This window comes from Lissotriton helveticus, chromosome 11, assembly GCF_964261635.1.
Source record: "Lissotriton helveticus chromosome 11, aLisHel1.1, whole genome shotgun sequence".
NCBI lineage: Eukaryota > Metazoa > Chordata > Amphibia > Caudata > Salamandridae > Lissotriton > Lissotriton helveticus.
Window position 1 is genome coordinate 1,038,002,596 of NC_136072.1, and position 22,011 is coordinate 1,038,024,606.

A 22,011-nucleotide genomic window follows, 5' to 3' on the forward strand; every position below is an offset into this window, starting at 1 on the left:
CCCCGTACTCTAGTGTAAACTCATCACAATACTCAAGTGTAAGCCCCTCACATTGCGTAATGGTGGCAAGCGTTTTTTTAATGACCGCCCGGCTCCTCTAGGGCTTGCTCACTTGGTTCTAGGCTGAGATCAAGCCTGCAAACATTCTTGTCCTCTTGGTGGCTGTCTAGAAGAGAGCTGGATACATCTTCTGATGGGTGCTCGTTGCAGCCCCTTTCGGACTATTCAGGTCCAGTTCAGTGTAGCCGAAAGGGCACATCAGGACTCAAGCAGCGGTCAGTCGGCTGGGACCATGCTGTGTATTTTCAATGCAGGTGCAATCTTCACATCTCCGGCACAGTGGTTCAGGTCATGCAGCAGACTTCAACAATTCAGGCACAGCAGCACAGGCTATTCCACAATGTTCACTATTACCTACAAGAATCGCACAAGGGAGTCTGGGGGTCTCTGAAAGTAGGGCATGCAGATCGCTCTCTGCAGTCCTTCTTTTCTGCCACCCAACCCTATTGGGGCTCAGTGCACTTTGCTCCTTCTGGACAGTCACTCCTCCTGCAGGGATGGCAGGTTCCTTCTCTCTCCCTCTCTCTCGCTTTCTCTCAACAGGCAGGCTGGCTTCTAAGCATTTCAGGACAGGCAATCAGCTCTAGCAGCAAAGGATGTCCCCTCAGATCTTGGAAGCTGGCTGGCAAGCAGACACCACATCAACTTTCCCAGCAGTCCTCTAAGTACTCTGTGGAGAACTGATTTCCTTGGTCATAGACAACTTGGAACTGGAACCACAAGTGGGTCAGTTGGTCCCACTTTTGTACAGCCAAAGCAGACAGGAGATGTGGATCCACTGTCTGCATTTTTAGAACCAGTTTGGATTGGTTCCAAGTGTCCCCTTCAGACTACTCTCCAGACACAGGCTAAGATACTCCTCATAGAAGGGTAGTCTCCAGATTAAAGCATCTGCACCACATGCACAAAGAGGTGTGAACGTCTGCACCTGGCTGTCCTCGGCCACGCTGAAGTGAGATCAACGGAAGACAAAAGCATGGCCTTAGCTAAAGGGTCCCTTTCACCTTGAACAACAGAGACAGCAGCCCTTTCCTTTAGCACCCCCCCACCCCCACCCCCACCCCCTTCTACCAATTGACAGGGCTACAGGAAGACTAATCAGCAGCTCCCCTCTGCAAAAGGACAAATGGAATGTGAGCAATACACTTTCACTGTCTAGGAAAAGAACCAGACCTCCATTTTGTGCACAAGGCCAGATTTGGGGTATCCAAATGGAGACAATATACCTCCATTACTCTGGCTCACTTGTGCACACCATGCAGATATTACACACACAATATACACTTGGGATGTTAGTGCTAGGATCCATGTTAGCGGATAGAAGCAGAACCTTCCAAAAGTGGGCAAAAGGCCTAAACTCCAGTGGCACAGATAAAAACGTCTGACCACAACTATGGATTCACAAATCATGGTACATTGCGACCACCTCTCCATGAATTAAACACATGACAGGAACAGTAATCCATCATCAGTACAATGGAGGCATTTTGGTGCACCCCACAAGGTCACAGGCCAGGTCTAGGACCCCAGTCACGTCAAGGTATAGGCCTACGCCCTTGAGCACAGAGCTAGATTAGTGTTAGGCTAGGGACAATATCGAAAACCTGGATATCAGGTACTTGCAGCTGGGCACCCAAGGAAGGAGGTCTTATCAGCACACCAAGCAGGGGACATGCCAGTGCCAGCACCTGGCATGGAGCCGCAAATGTGTTCTCTGGGTTTGCAGTAAGTAAGTAGAGAACTAAAAATGTAGTTAATAAAATGGTTGTGGGAACAAAAAAGGTAAAACAACGATATATACTACACCACTAAGAGATGGCTGACTCATAACAGGTTAGCATAAGGGGTCTCTTAATGACCACAGGTGGTGGCCACATTGGCTGCAAAAGAGGATAAGAGAACACAGGCAGGTGAATGAGGTAAAAGAATGGAAGGAAAATTCCTTTTTAATTCTAGGAGGGCCATGTAGGAGAAGAAAATAGAAAAAAGAAAAAGACACGACTTGCAAGGAAGAGAGAGAAACATGGTGGAAGGATGCAAGGGGGAGAGAAGATGAGGGTAGGAGGGATGACAATGCGGAAGAAGTAAAGAGAGGGTGTTGAAGAAGTGTGGCAAAGGAGTGAGTAAGGGAACTCCGTCCATAAAATTGTGGAAGAGGTATATTGAGATTACCATATCGAATTACAACGGAGGAAAAATATACATAAAGTTAAAAAAAATCATTTTCTCACAGCAATGTTTTTGCAAATGCCTTATGACACAACGAATACCTCTACGTTTTTGTTTACTGTTTTGCAGTCTATTGATATAGATACAAGAACAGGCTCTTCAGTGGGGACTGAACAGTATGTATCTGTGTGTAGCAGTATGCATGATAATACATAACAGAGGCTGCAAGACAGAATACGTAGGTATCAGCTCAAGGCCAGAGCTTGAATCAGCAGTGAACTGTTTGAAAGATACATTTATGGAGCTGCAATTAGTAGTTACATTATGCCACATTTAGGGAATGTCACTGTAGATGCAATTTGTTGATCTGAACGGACAAGCACTTTGGTCCACACTGGACCATGCATAGGACTTTGTGAAGTGCATCGCTCATGATGTCAGCACCAGATTCAGTTTTGGTTTTCACTTATTGTCCAGAAACAATCTAAAGCCCTGGACATTGCATTATATTATAGATACAAGGGAGCATATGTACGAAGAAATGACGCAGCACAGCGCTTCACGCAATTTAGCAGCGCCACATTGCGTCATTTAAAATCTGCAGGGATGAGCCATATTCAAAAGAATACGGCACACCCCTGTGTTTTCCCTTGTGCCGGCGCTAAAGAAGCTGCCTAGCACCAATGGAGACATCGTTGCACCATGGTACAACAAGGGTGCTTGCGTTGCAGGGATGATTGTTTATGTGAGGGAAGGGACACCTTCCTGCACATAAACAATCATTAAAGGCGATTTGTTCCTTCTATGTGTGTGCAGAATCCACCACGAAAGAGCAAACAACGAGGAGATATAAAAGTCTTTCTCTTCGTTGCGACATTGTAACGCCTGCTTTTCAATGGCATTTGTTTTGGTGTAGCATCAGAATTACAGATCCTTGTAAATCTGGGGAAGAGTCCAAAAGCAACAGGTGTTGCTGTGGAACGCCCACACATCACCCATTGCATGCCCCTTTGGCGCAGAAAACAGCATGAAAGGGTACGATATTTACAATGCAGCGTTAAGCCACGCAAAGTGGCTTAGCACTGCATTGTAACTATGGAGCAGGGTATTAACTCCACTGGAGCGTCATAAAAAGTGACGCTCCAGTGGCACAATGCCCTTGTAAATATGCCCCAGGGTATACAAGGCTGTCCTATGTTATTCAGTGCTTGCTGCTATGTCACTGCACTGCGCGCTTTGCTTTTGGGTTCAATGTTAGTCTCTGCTGTGAGGTGACTCACTCTTCGTTAAAGAATTAAGCTTAACTTTGAGCTGTTTCAGGGAGCCTTTGTAGACTTCTCTCTGACAGTCTTTTCAGATACCAACCATGAAAGCAATATAGGTACAGGCCTGCCTCTCATGGGGGACACACAGGCTCAAATACTATTGGTGTTGTCTTTCTGGAAAGTCCTTAGGGCAGTTTGTGTCCCAACATCCAGGCCAAGGACAATTTCTTCAGGTTACCTGCCTGACAGATAGAGCTACCCTGTCTGAAGAGTGGATCATCAGCTTCTGAGTGTCTCAGACCCAGAAATATGATTCTCAGAAGAGGTTTCTATAGATTGCATTTTAGTAGGGATCCCACCTGCCTACTGCATTACCTGTTTTCACCCAATGAAGTTTGTCAAGTACAGAGGAACAGAACTTCAAGTTACCTGTATCATCCGTTTCTTCAGGTTCCGCTTCATCAACGATGATGGGTAAGCTAAATTTAGCGGGTGGTGTAACTTTAAGGAGTCCTGCAGCACCCAAGAAGGGGTTCAGGGAAGCGTCAGCCATGTCTGGTTCTTCTAGATCTTTAAGGCGTTGGAAGGCTTGAATTCTCAGAAGCTCATTGGCTTTCTCCTCAATGACACCTAGGAAACAAAGCCAAAGCTTAACAATCACACAAGAAGCATGCAGGACATATTATAATGATGGACATCTTCTGAAAGGAGAGTATATTAGCCAAGGGAAGGTGTTGACCTGCTAATCACAGTGAAGGGACGTTAGTTGTGTGAAAAGAAATCAAAGTTTAGCACAGGGAAAAATGTAAAAAATATATCATAAGTGATATGGATAAATCAATCACTCATGCTCTACATGCACTGCACTGGGGGTAGTTCCATGCACATGGTGGTAAAAATATGTGTTTGATGTGCCAATCTCTATTGGGAGAAAAAAAACCTGAATGGTAAAAAGAGGATTCATTTGGCGGGATCAATGGCGGATGACCGAGATGGGTGAGGGGTGGATGGAGAAGATGGTCACACGGTAAACAAAATGAGATGTAAGAGGGTTTTTAAATCAGCGCTGTTGCTTCTCTTTTTCATGTAATCTGAAATTCACCTTTCAGCAGTGTGCTTATTTATTTAGTTAGTTAAGTATTTATGTGTTTGTTTATTTATTTATTGTGCAAGAATGGAACATTTAGGCACGAAATGCTGTACAAAGAAACAAAACAATGGTCCTTAGGAGGCAAGTATAAAACAACAACAGATACAATGTAGACCTGAATGGGTGCTATAACATTTACGATGTCCAGCCGGACAACGAGTTTAATATGGAAATAAGAACATAGATTACTTTGATACTGGAAGGAGGAACAAATACAACGGGATGCAGTCCTGCACCCGATCTGTGAGTCAGAAGAACGAAAAAACATTCAACATAAAACATAAACACAAAATAACAGGCAAAATTTGGAGCTTTGGAAGCTTGCGCTATTAGTTCAGTGAATCAAGCTAACCAATTATACCATATTGAACATACATAATAACAATAAATGGCACTATTTAACATGTCGACGACGTTTCGATCCCAAGCTCATTAAATAATAGGGATCATCATCAGGACTAAACAATTTAATTGCCTGGTTTTAACCACACTGCCTATTGGGACAAGACATGGGAAGAATAAAACAGTTGCATATTAAACTCGTTGTCGGCTGGACATCGTAAATGTTATAGCACCCATTCAGGTCTATCTTGTATCTGTTGTTGTTTTATACTTGCCTCCTAAGGACCATTGTTCTATAAAACAACTGATACCCGAGGTCCTTAGTTACTTTTCGGGTTCCCTTGTGTGTTTAAAATAGTACAAAGAAACAGAATCACAGTAGATAAGGTCATAAACACCTTGGTGGGAGAAAGAATCTTGGAGGAAAGATGCATGGTGAACAGTGGATTTGGACATTAAGCAGAATAGACACAAAAGTGCTGCAGCTCCTTTGTGAACATGAGGGTTGCTTCCTCCCAGGTCTGATATACCAGGTATCCATCAGTATCCTTGGATTGTTCAGGAGAAAGTGCACATATTGCCACAGAACAAAGCTCTAGTACTTACTAAAATACAGCATCATGGTTGCATGTGTGATGCCTTCGCTCACTCCCAGCAATCTATTAATCACTGCCGGGTCACAGTCTATGGCCTTGAAGAGATGCTCAATGGAGAGCATCAGCTGGTCCAGGGCCTTGCTGCTCTCTTTGTATTGTTTCTCGTAGCGGTTGGCATCTACTGTGATCTTCTCCAGCTTGGCCTATCCATGGAAAGAAAGGATGACAATGTATTTGGACAACAGAAGGTTTGCGGAAGTCCTCAGAAGACGTTGCAGGGGTGGGCTCTAATTAATATGCCCGAAGAAGCAAAGCACAGTTCATTATGGCATTAGCTTTAACCAATTTCAAAACATTATAACAACCCCAAAGATATTGCAGCTCAAGATGTGTGGAGCATGACGGGCTGCTGAAGGGAGATGGGGACGGGAGCGGTCAGCGAGCCATTCAAGATCTAACGCCTGTGGACATGATATTGTCTAAGGTTTGTCAGACAAAAGTTGATACACCGGGTGCAACCCATAACATGGACCCCTATTTGTGCTACAGTATGTTCTGTTATAGGGGTAACACGCTGGGTGGTACTCCTTTTTGAAGATGCCACAAAGAACCACCCATTTGAGGGCAGCAGGTCCCTTCCTGCTCTAAGTGCAGAAAAAGAGAGCAGCGTGAAGGCTACAGCTACAGCTTTGAAATGAGCAACAGGAAAAACACCCCTTTGCACAATTTATATTTGTTTAAATCTTTGTATTGACATTTTTGGTTCAAACATTAACCATAGTGCAAACAACATCATACTTGTTTAGTCACAATAGGGGTCTGAGGATGAAAACAATATGTTCCTTCGCGCGTTAACGTATTACACATGTAGAAGCGCCACTGCGCTGTTCATAGGGACCGAGGCCCTGCAAGTCCGATACCATGGCCGCCCAGTTACTGGCCATTGGAGACTTTTTTTTTTTTAATTATTTTATTTGTGGCATAAAAAAGGGAAAAAACAAAGTGTTTTACAATCGATTTGGCATTAACATCGACAAACACATCAGATTAAGGCAGTTATACTTTGTAGTCTTTGTTATACTTGACAACAAAAGTTATCCCACATACAACATGCGCAGCAGTCCCCAACAAATCAGTTCTACATGTGAAATGCAAGAAGTACAGTGTTAATGCACAGCCCTCTCGCCCATCCGCCTGCGGCCAGCTTCCCACTCTGCCATCCCAACAAGCAAGTGCAACCCATCACAGATAGTGTGACGTTATTTCCTACGGTAGGGGTCACTAAATGTAGTCTAGGCCTATTCACTCCTGAAACAGGTGTGTCAGCGTGTTCGGTGTTCGTCTTGTATTGTCCTCTTGCGCCTCCGTCCCCAAGTCAGATCGTTTGTCGTCAGTGTCAGCAGTGTCCGTCACGGGCCTCCTCTCTAGATAAAGCGCCCAGTAGTTTTTTGGTCGATTTCGAGGGGGTAACAATTCACTGTACAGGCCTGTTTGTGTGCAACAATATATCTATCCCTAGTCCACCTGCTTAATGTCGGAGCGGGCCCTCTCATCCAGGTGAGTGCTACGCACCGCCTAGCTACTAGGAAGGCTATATCTAGCAATCGGCGAAATTCCGGTGTTATATCTTTGGAATATCCCAGTAGCGCAAGCAGCAAATCAGGGGTTAATAATAGCTCAGTAACTCTGTTTACCTCTGAGTAGACCTCTTGCCAAAAGGTAACCACCTTCGGGCACATCCAGGCCAGATGTAAGAAATCAGCAGAGGGCGCCCTGCATCTTACACAACTGGGATCGTCTCGTAACCCATATCTATGCAGGCGCTCAGGTGTGTAATATACCCTGTTCAGAAATTTAAAATGCAGTAATCAGTGTCTGCCATTTAGAGAGACTTTCCTGACATTGGCGCAGCAATATTTCCATTTGTCCTCTGGGAGATCAATCTCCAAATCAGACTGCGATGCTAGCCTGGGTTTAGCATAATGTGATGTTCTCTCCGCCAGTGTGTCACGATAAAGACGTGATATTAGGCGCGCCGGGGATGTAGCCGTGACCACATAGTCATATGTCTGTACTGTAGGTGGCTCCTCCATGTCTTCCCCAAGCAGCATTCTTAGGGCGCTCCGCACCCTGTGGAACTGGAACCTAGCATGAGGACCATCCTCCACAATTGCCTCCTCTCCCACGTTCGGACCTTGCCGTTAAGGAAAAGATCCCCAATGGTGGTTAAGTTTAATTTTGCCCGTGCTGATATAACACCTTTATCTCTACATGGGCCCAGCCATGAGCACCATTCTAGTTTTGCCCCTGGTGCATACAATAACGAGCAGGCTTGAGCGTCCATTAGATGGTGCCAAGCATGAGTTACTGCATTAAGGGAATCCAATAGGCCCGTACGTCTGTCTCTGGGATGAGCCATAAGTGCCGGTAACGGAGTTGGGTCAGCCACTATACCCTCAATTAGGATGTGGGGGGCGTTAGCAGGGCCGTGCATCCAACTGTACGCATGTGCGCCCTGAGCAGCTCGGTAATATAGCTCTAAATCAGGAGCCTGTAAACCACCGTCCTCATAAGGTCGAATAAGGATATCCCAAGCTACCCTGGGTTGTTTACCGGCCCAGACTAGTCGTAATACCAGTGTATGCAGCTGTTTAAAAAACGTGCTAGATAACACCATGGGGATATTACTGAACAGGAATAAGAAGCGAGGGAGTACAATCATTTTCAGCAGCGAGACGCGGCCCACTAAGGAGAGGGGAAGGCCGATCCATTTCTCTATATCGTCTTCCAGTTTGGAGACAGCAACGCCGTAATTTTCCATTAGGACCACCTCCGCGTCTGTGTGGAGCTTTATGCCTAAGTATCTGACCGAGTCCGTGGTCCATTGTATAGGGTAATCCGAGTCTACTCTGCTAGTGGCCGGAGTGAGAGGGAACATCACCGTTTTGTTCCAGTTCACCTTGATCCCGGATAATGATCCGAACAAGACTACCTCCCTCAAAACGCTCAAGAGGTTCGTATCTGGGTCTCGCACATAAAGGAGAGTGTCGTCCGCGTATGTAGAGACTATCAAGTTATAGCCAGGGAAACGGATACTTCGGTGTCTGTGGTATTCCCGTAGGGCGCACGCGAGGGGCTCCGCCACTAGGGCGTACAGGAGAGGGGAGAGGGGGCAACCCTGTCTGGTGCCACGCTCAATGCCAAAGGGTTCCGACGTGAATGATCCTATTCGGACACGCGCTGTTGGTGAGGTATATAGTGTGTTTATTAGTTGTATGAACAGCTCCCCAACCCCCATGCGTTGCAATACTGCACGTAGAAAAGGCCATTCGACAGAATCAAATGCCTTCTCCATATCCAGAAACACCACAACTGCATGCACTTCCTGTCTCGTGAGTTGAAAGGCCGCAAACACTGTGCGCAAATTGTAGGTTAAAGTACGGCTGGGGACAAATCCCGCCTGTTCGGGAGCCACCAGTGTCGGTATCAGCGGACTAATACGATTCGCGACTATTTTTGCAAAGATCTTGGCATCCACATTAATAAGAGATAATGGACGATAGGAGGCACAGTCCTCCGGAGGTTTACCCGGTTTAAGGAGAGCAATTATGACCGCCTCACACATTGTCGGGGGCATCCGCCCGTCTTCTGCGACCTGTTCCACTAGCTTCAGCAGCTTAGGAATCAACAGCTCAGAGAATGTCTTATAAAATGAAGCAGGGAAGCCGTCACTTTCCGGCGCGCTACACGCCCTCATAGACGACAATGCCCAGACAATCTCCTCCCTTTCGAATGGACGCGCCAGGAACTCGCGGTGAGTGTTGGTGAGCCAAGGTATTTCCCAGACTGTAGGGAATGAGTCTACTGAACACTTGTTTCTATCAAAAAAGTCTTCTATAGTGGTGGCCACCTCTTCTCGAAAAGCGTTGTCAAGCAGTGTATATGGAGGTAGTCGCCAGGAAAATGGAGGCGGTCGGCGCGCCGGGGCGCAATCGGCACCGGGGAATGGTCTGAATAAGTTCGTGGCAGTGTCTTACATGCTCGCACACTAGAGAGGAGGCACGCAGAGAAAAGCCAGTAATCAATGCAGGTATGTATGTCTTGTTGTGACGAGTAGTGTGTGTACCCCCCTAGTGTCGGGTATTTAGTCCTCCAGACGGCCTGAAGTCCCAATCTAGTCATTTCCGCATCTAGGATGCGAGAGGAGGCCAAGGGGCATCTGCTAGGTCCATCTGACCGGTCCATGGACGGGTCCCTTGTCAAGTTTAAGTCACCGCCCCACAGGAGCCATGGGAAACTTACGAAGACCCAACATGTCTTCCCTATTCAAGGCTAATCCCTCTGCCCTAGCCCAGTTGAGAAGTGATCGGTTCAAGGCTATTGCATGGGGGACTAGTGGGGAATTCCACTGCTTGGTGATGAAGCGTTTCGCTGTAACCAGGTCTAGGTCTTGAAAACAGGAGGTGGCCCTGTGTTTCTTATTCCTACTAAAGAGATGCAATATGTATACCTCCCAGCAAAAAGGGATGTTGCGTCCTGTACAAATGACCAGTGAAGTTGCTATGTTAGTCCGGTATTCTCCCAGCGAGAGGCAGTGCCACAGCATGTGTAGGAGATCTCCGTTAAGTAGCCTGCATCTAGGACAATCAGCACCCGTGAGACGAAAGTACTTGTTAATCTGGGCTGGGGTTAGGTATGCCCGGTGCATAATGAAGTATTGTATTCGCTTAAAACGTTCATTGCGCTGGACAAATGTGGGGCTCTCTAATACAGCCATCCACTCTTTATCTGTGAGCGCGTGCCCTAGGTCATCTTCCCAATGTAGCTTTAGAAAGGTAAGGGTGATCGCTGTGTGTTGTCCGAGTGACGATGCAAACCATTGGGTCAGATGGCCCCCATTATATGTAGATATTGCATCATCTGGTGTGTGGGCAGTTCCGTGGTGAGGGTGGCCCATCTAGGAGACAGGGAGGCTATGAGTGCTCTGTGCATTACACTTTGTACGGGGTGCAGGTTCTCCTCCAAATGCCCCTTTGTACAATTAAATACATTTTTGTAATGTGGTTCAGCAAACTGTCCCTGGACACAGGCTTGAGGCATTTCACAGACTAACGGTTCCCCAATATCGCTCACTTTTTGCCCTTTTTCAAGCCGACCCAACACTTTTCTAGTTTCTTGAAAACTGCTCAATAGATTTACACCAAACCAATCACCCGATTCTCACCTGAGTGGGATTTACTACTGCAGATTTCTCCACACTCTTGCTGGAGTAATCCACAGTTGTAAAGCCATTTATGCTTGCCTGGGGCTCTTTAGTAAATTCATGCAGGTGTAAATAAGGTTTCTCAAAGTTCTAAGATTACCTCCATTGGAAAAAACCCCATCAGCAGAAAGAGGGACTTCCTCACACCAACCAGGTGCAGGATAAAAAGTCACCAACAAGAAAGCAAGTCAGCATTGGGGAGGGAAAGAAGCCTCTGTTGTGTTACACTGATCTACTTCTATAAGATACTGCACTGGGAACTCAGCCCTCATGGAGAGGTGCTAATAGACAATGTACATCTCGCCCAGAAATCAGATTTTTTTAATGGGGCCCAGTATAAGGTTTTTTCCCCCCATATAGATCCCGAAAGTCATTATGCAGTGACTTACCTCTGACTCCTTCAGGGTGGAGCGCTTGCCTTCATCAGTGAGTCGTTGCTCAGTTTGCAAGTTAGTGAGGTCCATCTGCAAAGAAAACAAACATTCGGAAATTCAAAGGCTAGTTAAGCAACTTCATAATAGCACAGCTTCAGTAAATATGTAAAATATATTTTATTGCCAAAACCTGAAATGCTCCGGTTATTCTAAAATGTAATCTCACTATTTTTAAGGAATTTAATTAGGCAAAGAAACTGGAAAATTGTTGCTAGGGGTCATGCTTGCAAAGCTTATAGGTTATTTCAAGGCCATAAAGGAATTTGTTTATGAGGGTACATCTTGCAAATGTCCATTTTGAGCCACACAAGTTAGAAAAACATTTTTAACTGTAAAGCCAATAATGTCTACACTAGTATTTGATGCTTTCTGACACCCCCTATATGAGATTTAGAAGAACCTTTAGTATCCTACCAGCTCTTCTTTCTCGGATCACAGGTCCCATGTGTCTTACTGGTTTAGAGGCGGCCTGGGCTGGACATATGCAAGGTCAAGATCTCAGGGAATAAACACTGTGAGAACATTGCTCTGAGAGGGGAAATAACAAACACACGTGGCTTCCATGGCTTGGTCACCAGATACTCTAAGGTTATGTGACGTCTGTCTCTGGAGTGCCTCATTGTTGACCTGATCAAATTGGAGAACCAGGCTAGGCACCACGTGGGACAGTGGTTTAGTCTGTCCGCTCAATACTCATTCCCCGGAAACAGTGGGATTTCTGCTTCAAATGAGGACTGGAATGATGGCTTCTGCCAAGCTACAGTCAGATGATAGCCACATTTTAGGACAAGCAGGTGTCTCACTTTCTTCACCTCAAGCTTGGTACACCCATAATGCAGCAACTGACACCATGCAAGGAAAACTGAAAGGTGTTTTTGTGTATCCCTTCAGAACCTGAAAGCTAAGTTGCAGAGGACGGCTTTTGACTGACAGAAGTACCTCGGTCTACCGTCCATTTCCTGCATATGTGAGTAGCTGTACTCCACTGATAGAACCCGTCAATAAGTAGTGTTGTTTACCTGTGCTCTGTGTTCAATGATAGTGTGTAGAAATGACATAGAGCATACAGAAAAAGTTGCAGTTAGACTTTTTATGCCTCTACGGGGAAGACAAAACAGTTACTTATCTTTGGTGACAATATTTCTGGTGGAGACATAATCTTCCTGTAGATTCCTCACCTTTAGAATATTCACCTGGATTCAGAACAGCTATTCCCAGCAATAGTTTTACAGCACAGCTAGGTGGCGCCAAGCAGCTCCAGCCGCATCGCCACCTGCCAGACATGCCGGCACCTGTGTATAACAGGCACCAACCTGTGCGCTGATGTCAGTTCCTAAACTTCATTCTCGCTTTAGCAAGGCTTACAGAGAAGACCCTAGAATGCAACAATGACTGTAACAGAACAAATATGTTTGGATACCTTAGGAACTTATTATATATGCCTCTGACTCATCAGGGGAGGAGGAACAGAATCCACAGGAAGATTATGTATGCACCAGAAATGTTGCAACCAAAGTTAAGTATCTTTGACTTCTGATGGATGCATCTTCCTACAGATTTCACACCTTTAGAATGAGTCCCAAAGCAATACCCTCCAGGAGGGGCAATGAGTAGTGCCAATTACCCAAGGAAGTCATGCAGCACTGCCTTTGCAAAGAATGTAGCACTGCTTGCTTGGGCTGTGAAGAAGTAATGTTTAGCAAATGTATGCAAGGCGACCACATGCTACCCCTTCCCCCCGGCAGATTTCAGCCACCAAAACACCTCCGGTGAGAACCGTGGAAGCAATCATGGCCCCAGTGGGGTAGGCCTCAAGAGGCTCTTCCTTGGCCATGGTGTGCAAGATCTTAATATATAAGATGACTTAATAACAAATAGTGCATTTTGACAACACCTTTTCTTTCCTGACTGAGTACAGTCAATGTAGCAGGAGACCACATGCCTGGTATCCAGTCTATGAAGTATCTCTTCCTCATTGGTGGGATAAGGGTGAGGAAAGGAAGTAGGTAGAACGATGGACAGGGTCATATGAGAGGCTGAAACCACCCCAGGCAAGATGGCTGAAAAGGTACGCAGGACCGACCCGTCCAGGAGATAAAAACTGTGAAAGGAAGAGGAACTCAGAGGGCCTAATGTTCATGGACCTCACATGGAGAAGTTATTGCAACTAACAATACTGTGTTCAAAGTGAGGAGTCAAATTGGACAGTTGGGCATTGGCTCAAAAGAAAAGATGTCAAGAGATCCTAAAAGATTCAAATACAACTGAAGAACAATTACTGGAGTGAGAGGAAACAAGTAGAGCAAATCTTTAAGGAAACGTGGTGTCTAAACAACTAAAGATAATCAAGGAGAGACATAAAAGCTGACAAGGCAGCCAGGTAAACTTTGACTGTAGCCCTGCTGTGCTAGAGAGAGTGCAAAATGCAGGATGTTTGAAAGATGTGAGCTTAAAAAGATCCAAGCACTTTGATCCACATCACTGCCCACATTTGTGTAAGTTAAATGGATATTGCAACACGTTTCCTGGAAGCCAAGAGGATGCCTGAAACTTCATTAGGAAGGCAAAAGGACTGTAGATGGTACTGCTCATTTTCCTTGTGTGCCGCTGCAGTGTTTGCGAATTAGGGGATTGTTTGTGAATTAGAGTGGAATTAAGATGGAGGACCTCCTCATCATGCTGCAAGAGCAGGTATGCCCTGTGTCGGAGGGGAAACGGCCACTACAACGCGGCCGTTTCCACGAACACCATAAACACGCATGCATTACAACGCATGCGTGGTTACAACGAGAAGCCCTTACTACGCATACTTTTACTACAAAATACGCAGTAAAGAAATGTGTGGTAAAGTAAAAAAAAAAAAGGAGGGTTTGGGGATGTCTCCCCCCCACATGAAAAAGCATGGGTTTAAAAAGAAAAAAACACACCTGTTTCTGGAAAAAAAAGAAAAAGATGTGAAGGCGATCGGCGTAATAAGAGGAAACAGAAAAACACTATCCCTCTTAATGACATACAACGTCATCACGGAAAAACAAGGAGAGGAGAGGTAAGGAGGAATGAGTGGGTGGTGTAGCGGAGAGTTAAATAAAAAAAGTAAATTTTTAGGGTGAAAATCCTTTAACCCCTTCCACGCTCATGACGAGCTGGGCTCGTCATGAGGTAGCCTCCTCGCACGCTCATGACGAGCCCAGCTCGTCATGTAAAGTGCATTTTAAAAAATCTCAGCGTGCAAGCGGAATTCCGCCCGCACGCATGCGGTTAACATGAAAATACCATTTACATGCATACTTTTACAACAAAAATCGTTGTAAAAGTATGCATGTAAAATGATATGCTTGGTGATTGCATTCGCGTTGTAACGCATGCGTGGTAAAGGCATGCGTTACGACGGAATGCTTGTAAAATCATACAACCGTGTCGTAGATTAGCCTACCAGATCTTCATCCCCGCTGGGGTGATGAGAATCAGCTGTGCTTGATACTCCAGCAGCTTCCGCAGAATTTTCAGAAGGTGCAAAATCAATAGAAACATGAACAGACCCGGCAACCAGCTAAATATGAAGGCATCCACCAGGGAACCATTCAGAGGGAAGTGCATGGCACTTCCTGCACTGAGCTGAAGGTGAAGAAATCCATAGAGATGAAGAAGATCACTTCTGTCACGTCAGGATCTGGGTCCTACTTATCGTCCTCATGTAAGAGGCGTCTGAGAGTGTCTGCTGTTAGGTTGAGAAATCATGCCTGTTAGACTGTTACTGGGAAAATACTTCTCCACTGTGCAAGCTGACAAAGGCAAATCTCCTTCCAAAACAACATCCACTAACCCACTCTACCCTACCTGTTAATTTATTGGGCGTTGGTGGTATTATACAACCCAGAATGAAAGATGCTCTTTGATAATGAAGGGGGAAATGCCTTCCTGGCAAGGCGGACCACCTACAGTTCAAGCACTTTATGTGAAGATGCTTCTCTGACAAGGACCAAACTCCTCATCTCATTTTGTCACCCAGATGGGCACCCCAGCCCAGCAAGAAGGCATCCGTTACTGCGGTAGCCTATGCCTGTGGAGTTCTGATTGAATAACCCATGCACTAGCGCAAGTCCAGATGAAATGACTTAAAAATCTCTAACTGAGCTGAGAGACTGACCTCAAAGACACCACATCTGGCATGTGAAACCAGCAGAAGGCAAAAGCCCATGAGACCTTGTATGACCAGAAGATGCACTTGAGTCAAAAATCTCACCTGAATATACAGAATCCTCTGAGGAGAAGGAAAACCACTTTAACACCATGCCTATGAAGGTCAAGCACTGCATTGGAGTTAGGTTACAATCTTGGAACGTGCTGGTACAGCCTAAGTCACGGGTCAGTCATTGTGCATTGAATATGTTCCACGACCAGCCTGGGGGACTCCACCTTCACCAGCCAGGTATGGAAATACATGAACTCACAAATGTCTAAGAGAAGCTGCCACCATTGCCAGCACTTCTGTGAAAATACAAGGTGTGGCTAACACCCAAAAAGGGCAAGTCCACAAACTGTAGTGCTGGCACCCCGCAATGAACTTCAGGTAATGACCGGCATCTTGAAGGCACAGGGATGCCAATCAATCTTCTGCGTTCAGGGCTAGCAAGACTTGGCTCAGGGACACAATCTTGAACTTGACCTGCCAAATGAACAGGTGCAGAAGATGGACATCCAGGATGGGTCCCAATTCTGTTCTTCTTGAGGACCAAGATGTAAAGAGAGTAACATCCTGTGTGTCTTTCTTCCAGAAGCATGACATGTACAGTCACTTTGTTTAGTAGGGCAAGGAACTCTCCTTCCAAAAGTGAGGTGTGAGCCAGAAATCATATACAGGTGGAGGGAGGATGGTCTGGACAGGAAAGGCAGGATGTAACCTTTGCGAATCAGTTGGATGACCCAGCATCCTTCACAATCAAATCTCAAATGGTGGAAAAGTGGGTGAATCTACTCTCAACAGAAGATGGTGGTATAGGGGAAGTCAAAGATCTGGCAGAGGATGGATTGGACTGGATCTGTTATTGCTGATGCTGACCTTGTGATCCACCTTTGCCAACAAAGGATTGGTAAATTTGCTGAGGTGTCTACACTGGTTGAGAGGGCTTTCTCCACTTATCCCCCTTTATTGCTTATGGAACAGCTTTGCAGACAAGGCGAGTTCCAGTGAGTGGGCTTATGAAGCACTTCAGGGAGGAGTCAGCCTTTTCATTATAAAATCTGCTCACCATTGAGGGGCATGTCCATCAGAGTGGCTTGAATATCTCATGAAAAGCCAGTAGAATGCATCCAGGAATGTTGGTGTAAAGTGACAGCTGTGATCAGGCTACGGCATCCTCAGAATCCAAACCGCATTTCAGAATCTGTTTTCAGGCAACCCATCCATCACTTAACAATTCAGAAAATGATTCCTGTATGTGCTCCTGTAGGTTTACAACCTCTAGTTTTGCCAACTCCCACAGGGCATAGAGATAGCACCAAGCAGGCATATTGCACTCACCATTTGTACAATGAAACGGCCTGATGCAATACCTTTCGGTGCATGGCATCAAATATTTAGATTCATTGTCTGAAAGGGTTGTAGGGAAGACATTTGAGTTCAGTTTAGAAGGTGAAGTCAGAGCCATTATGGTCTGAGGGGATGAATGTGATAACAAGAATTTGAGGTCACCCACAGCTGGCCTAAGGAATCTGACAATGTCTCTAAAATGGTGGATCTGAGGAAGGCTTCTCCAAAGCAGGCAGTTGACTGTAGAACCTCGTTTAATGGAATCAAAGGCTTGGCAAGAAGTAGACTGTGCGATTTCTATCTATAAAATAGACTTTGGTACCTTGGAGAGCACAGTTAAATGCAGAATCCCTGCAGCTTCACACACCACTTTGGTTAAAGAGGATACCTTCCTTGTCATGGCTCCAGAGGGGTAAGGAATGGTACCTTCAGGTAAGGTGTGTGGATCGCTTGCATTTTGCAAATCAAGGTAAAGACCTACCTCAAAATAAGAAGGAGGCAGCAGATTACCGTCCTTTGACTCCTTATCGATCATTGTCATGACATCAGAGCTGAATATCTCCTCCATTTAGAAACATGTCTGGGCTGCAGGAAGAGGTTGTTCTACAAAGCAAGTTTTAATTTTCTCTTCCACTACCAGGACGATTTCAGCTGGCTTTCAGGGTGATGCCAGTAACCACTTTAAATATGGTGTCAAAACAAGCTCAGTTGGAGATGTCATGGGTGGCTTCATTTTAGATGCTAGGTCCTCCTGAGTCGTTGGAGGCATAGAGTCCGAAAGCAGTGGGGTCAGCACCCATAGTTGCCGCCCTCTCTGAGTGGCCCAGAAAGTATCAGAGTCACCCTATTAATAATAGCCAGCATAGCCTACCATTGCAGCCTGTGTGCAGTTTACAACTGCCAACTCGACCTGGCAAAATGACATTTTGCCAGGCCTAAACCTCCCTATTTAATAGATACCAGTCAGCCCTAAGGTAGGCCCTAAACAGCCTATAGGGCAGGGTGCAGTACATTAATTTTTTACACATAAACAAGGGAACCCAGAAGGTATAGTATAGGGACCTTGGGCAGTAGCATATTTTATAAAACAGTGGTCCCTATTTTAGAAATGAAATAGTCTGTGAGGACAGACAAAACAATGTTCATACACTTGATAGGTGAAATGACTTTTGTCCAGCCGGACAAGAATTTTTATTTTTATTTGATTTAGAACGATAATTATGAAAATGGAAGAACCATTTAGTATCAAGTGGGCACAGCCGTGACCCATACAATACAAGACAAGACAAGACAACAAAACAACAGTGGCCAATCAGTTGTTACAGATTTTAAATTTCATTATAACACTCCACTGCAAATGATAATATTTCAGTATTTTAATCTAGAGCGGTACCTGCAAACACAACAATGATTTGTGACATTGATCCACATTCTGTCCATCACTGTTGTGTTTGCAATTACCGCTCTAAGTGTACTGGGGATGCTCAGACGTGAGTCTCAGGCACTCCACACCACTGGAGTCAAGCTAGCCGGGCTGATGAGAGGTGTTACCTCGAAACCGGGCCGGTCCTCGGATGCTTGTTTCCGTTCTGGGAAGGGCATGGCTTTTGTAGTTCGGACTGGACTGTTCCCATGGGGCACAGGGTCAGCGCTGATTTGCATATCGCCATTGTCTAACCCAGGGTGGTGTGGAGTGGAAAAACAATGGATTTGGGCCCAGATCTTTGGACTGGGGTGAATGTGTGACATTGATCCACATTCTGTCCATCACTGTTGTGTTTGTATTTTAATCTAGGACATCATCATCAGGACAGGAAATGACAGTTGTTGTCTTAACCATTATATTTAAACTAAGCCTTTAGTCACAATACTAGGTGGAGGCTTAATGTGGCCGTATTCCGTGACGAGGTCGGTCAAACTGTTTTTCTGGAATCTCGGGTAGCAAGGCACACTGTTGCCCCTGCCAGAATAGGGAGGAGAGCCCAATGGCTCGAATAAAGGTCTGCTCAATGGCGTTTGTTCACCTTTCAGACCGAGCAGCAATGGCAATCAATCGGTGCGATTGATTGCCATTGCTGCTCGGTGTGAAAGGTGAACAAACGCCATTGAGCAGACCTTTATTCGAGCCATTGGGCTCTCCTCCCTATTCTGGCAGGGGAAACACTCTCTTTCACAACATGCAGAGGGAAACAGTGGAGGACATCAAGTTAACCAATCAATGGTACTATAGCCTCAAAAAAGCCTATGCTACCACGTCCTCTTCCTCTTTTTTTTCCTGCTCTCCGGCAGTTAAGTTACCTGTCTTACTATTCACTGGATGTTTCATTGTTTGCTTTTCTCAAGATTCAGTGCTCCCGTTGACTTTATTCAGGCAGCGGGAGCCCTCTTCAAACACTTCGCTCGCTGCCGTGTCTGTGAGTTCGGGCCAGGCAGTGGGCCACCTGAGGGCCCCTAGCACTCTAGCGTGTCCGTTTCTCCTCAGAGACGCGCTTCTTCCCTGTGGAGCCTGCATTGAACAGCCTGACGCCCGCGAGGTAGACTCCCTTGCGGGAGTGTTTTTTGTCAATTTTCACCGCGCTGTAAGAGCCGATCCAGCTGTTCGGGCCCAGCCCAGGTGTAACAGTCTCTCACTACATAGGGTGAGCCAGCCCTAGCGTCACCCTGCCTCTCAGTGCACTTAGCGCATCCTATCTAGGCTAGTCCCCAGCAGCCATACTAGCCTTTGGCTGCCTAAATTCAGTGTTTTTAACACCTCATGTGTTTTGACTGAGACTGGTCCCCAGTCACCGCATTATCCTTTGGCTGCTTAGTTACAACTATTTAGCCAGTGGGTGGTCTATATCCCTTTCTTGCTTTCTTGACCTCCCTGTGGGGTTGCAGCTTCTTTCCAGCCTAGGCAAAATGGATGAGGATTATGTTGAGAAGGAGTCACTCCAGGTTGTCCCCCCAGGATGATGATTTTTTCAATGCTGTGGATGCCTCCATCCACCAGGCTGTAACGGCAGCAATGGCCCCTTGGAGCACCGTGTGATGGATATAGCGTACGCCTGTATACCCCCCAGAATGCTCTTGACTTCCCTATGGGTTTGGTACCTAAAAAAGAGCTGAAGCACAAGCAGGAGTCCAGTATGGGCCTCAGCGCTTTTGAGCTCCTCAAGAAGGCTTTCCTAGCCCGACCAGCGCCTATCAAGGAGCCTGAGACCTTAATTGATGCTCCTGATGACCTGTCTCCCAACCTGGAGACAGAGGATGACCCCGAATCTACCGCTGAAGCAGGCCCCTCTATAACCTGGCACCCAGCCCTAGTGGGGTCTTCGGGTCCCAGCAAACCCTCAGATATGCTCAATCTGTAGAACCTGATCCACCCCCGTTCAGCGGAGTAATTTCATTCCAAGAAAGTGGCCGCTTATGTGGCCGCCACATTAGGAAGCCTCTGGACAAGGAAGTCAGAGCTTGCCTTTGTGTGGAATGCCCCCAGCCCTCTCTCCCTTGCAAGGTAGAGCAGACCCCTGAGTTGGACTCAAGCATGGCCACCTTCCAGAAATATATCAGGGAACCCAAGAAGGGGATTGACAGGTCCTGCCGAGCATGCCAGGACAAGCTTCTCAACATCTGTGGCACCCCCATAAAACTTCTGGACCTGGTTGAGGAGGCCATGGTCTTGGGTAACCCAGTACCCATAGAGTCTTTATCATGGTGGGTGCAACGCGCAGTGATCTTCCTAGGGAACACAAACTGCACCCTGTCAACTGAGAGGCACTGATGGCTGCTTTTGAAAGCTGACCCCATGTTGGGGGATTTGGCTTCCACATACGCTGGTGAGGTGGCACAAGGCGGCTCTTTGGAGAACCGTTTATAAAGGAGCTTGGTAAGTTAGTGCCCGTGTTCAGTTTGTTGGGCAAGGCACAAGTTTCAATCAAGATCTTCAACCCTTTGGATTTTGCCGAGGCTGGCCGCAGAAGGGGGTGTGCAGCCAGCCGCATCTATACCCAAGGCCCTTCCCGAGGCTTCAAGGGACTCCTAAACGGCAGTTAACATTTTTTGGTGGATTCAGTGGAGATACCTCTGACCCTCACGACCAACACAATTTTGAAATTGACAACTTCTAAGTTTTGACAAATATTATTTAACACAGGGTGACAACATTTAGCTTTTTTATATATATTTGTAGTTTTTTATTACGCAAGGTCACCCAATAATTTCGCATCACAATGTGCGATCCCTCAGACGCAGAATAAGGAGTGAATGTAGTGTGAATGAGATAGTTTGCTTCAGGAAATTGTAAGATTTGTTTAGGTTTGTTGGTCTCTCCTGCATGGTATGGCTATGTTTTTTATTATTCTAATGAAATACTGTATGTTTTATTAAATGAATTGTGACAATTTGTAAGCAAAAAGAAGTAAAAGATGAATGAGATTTTGTACATAAAAAAATAATAAAAACTACAAATATATATAAAAAAAAGCTAAATGTTGTCACCCTGTGTTAAATAATATTTGTCAAAACTTAGAAGTTGTCAATTTCAAAATTGTGTAGGTCGTGAGGGAATATTTCTATATGTTATTTTTGTTGTTCCTCTCTTTCCCTGACCTAAAAATATATATAGAGGGGGTCCCATATTCATGTTGATACCTCTGACCCTGCCTCCTCCTCGGAAGGTGGCAAAAATGTGCAGGGACCTGAGGAGGCTGTTGTCCAGGTCCATGACCTCCCTCCATCAGGTTGCTTGGATTGTGGGCCATCTCTCCTCGTCTATTAAGGCGATCTTCCTGAGCCCCCTTCATTACAGGGCACTCCAGCATCTCAAGACCTTCCACCTCTAATGGGGCTTCAGTATTCCAAGCTGGTTCCGTTGTCCAACCAATTCAAGGACAGGATGAGATGGTGGCTCGACCACATGGAGGCATGGAATGGTCGGGCTATTTTCAGCTCCGATCCCGATTTGGTGATGCAGTCTGATGCCAGTATGCTCGGCTAGGGGGCATGTTGCAGGGACTCTTTCACAGGAGGAAAGTGGTCAGCAAAAGAGCGGCAGCTCCACATCAACTGTCTAGAGTTGATAGCCGGGTCCTTCGTGATCAAGTGTTGGATGAAGGACAGGGTTGCCTGCAGTGTCCTTCTCAAGATGGACAATGTGTTGGCTGTAAGGTATATCAACCACTTGGGGGACACCAACTTCAAGGTGCTGACCGATCTTGCCAA

At 45.9% G+C, this 22,011-nt stretch overlaps 1 protein-coding gene across 1 annotated transcript in view; it reads right to left on the bottom strand.

The window, feature by feature from the left end:
• Positions 1 to 22,011, bottom strand: part of CCDC63 (coiled-coil domain containing 63) — a 216,431-nt gene that overhangs the window by 43,974 nt on the left and 150,446 nt on the right. The window contains exons 8-10 of the mRNA XM_078666129.1: positions 11,235 to 11,309; positions 5,593 to 5,785; positions 3,924 to 4,124 (exon numbers count right to left, since the gene is read on the bottom strand). Of these exons, the coding sequence (XP_078522255.1) occupies positions 3,924 to 4,124; positions 5,593 to 5,785; positions 11,235 to 11,309 (469 nt within the window). The remainder of the gene's footprint in view (positions 1 to 3,923; positions 4,125 to 5,592; positions 5,786 to 11,234; positions 11,310 to 22,011) is intronic.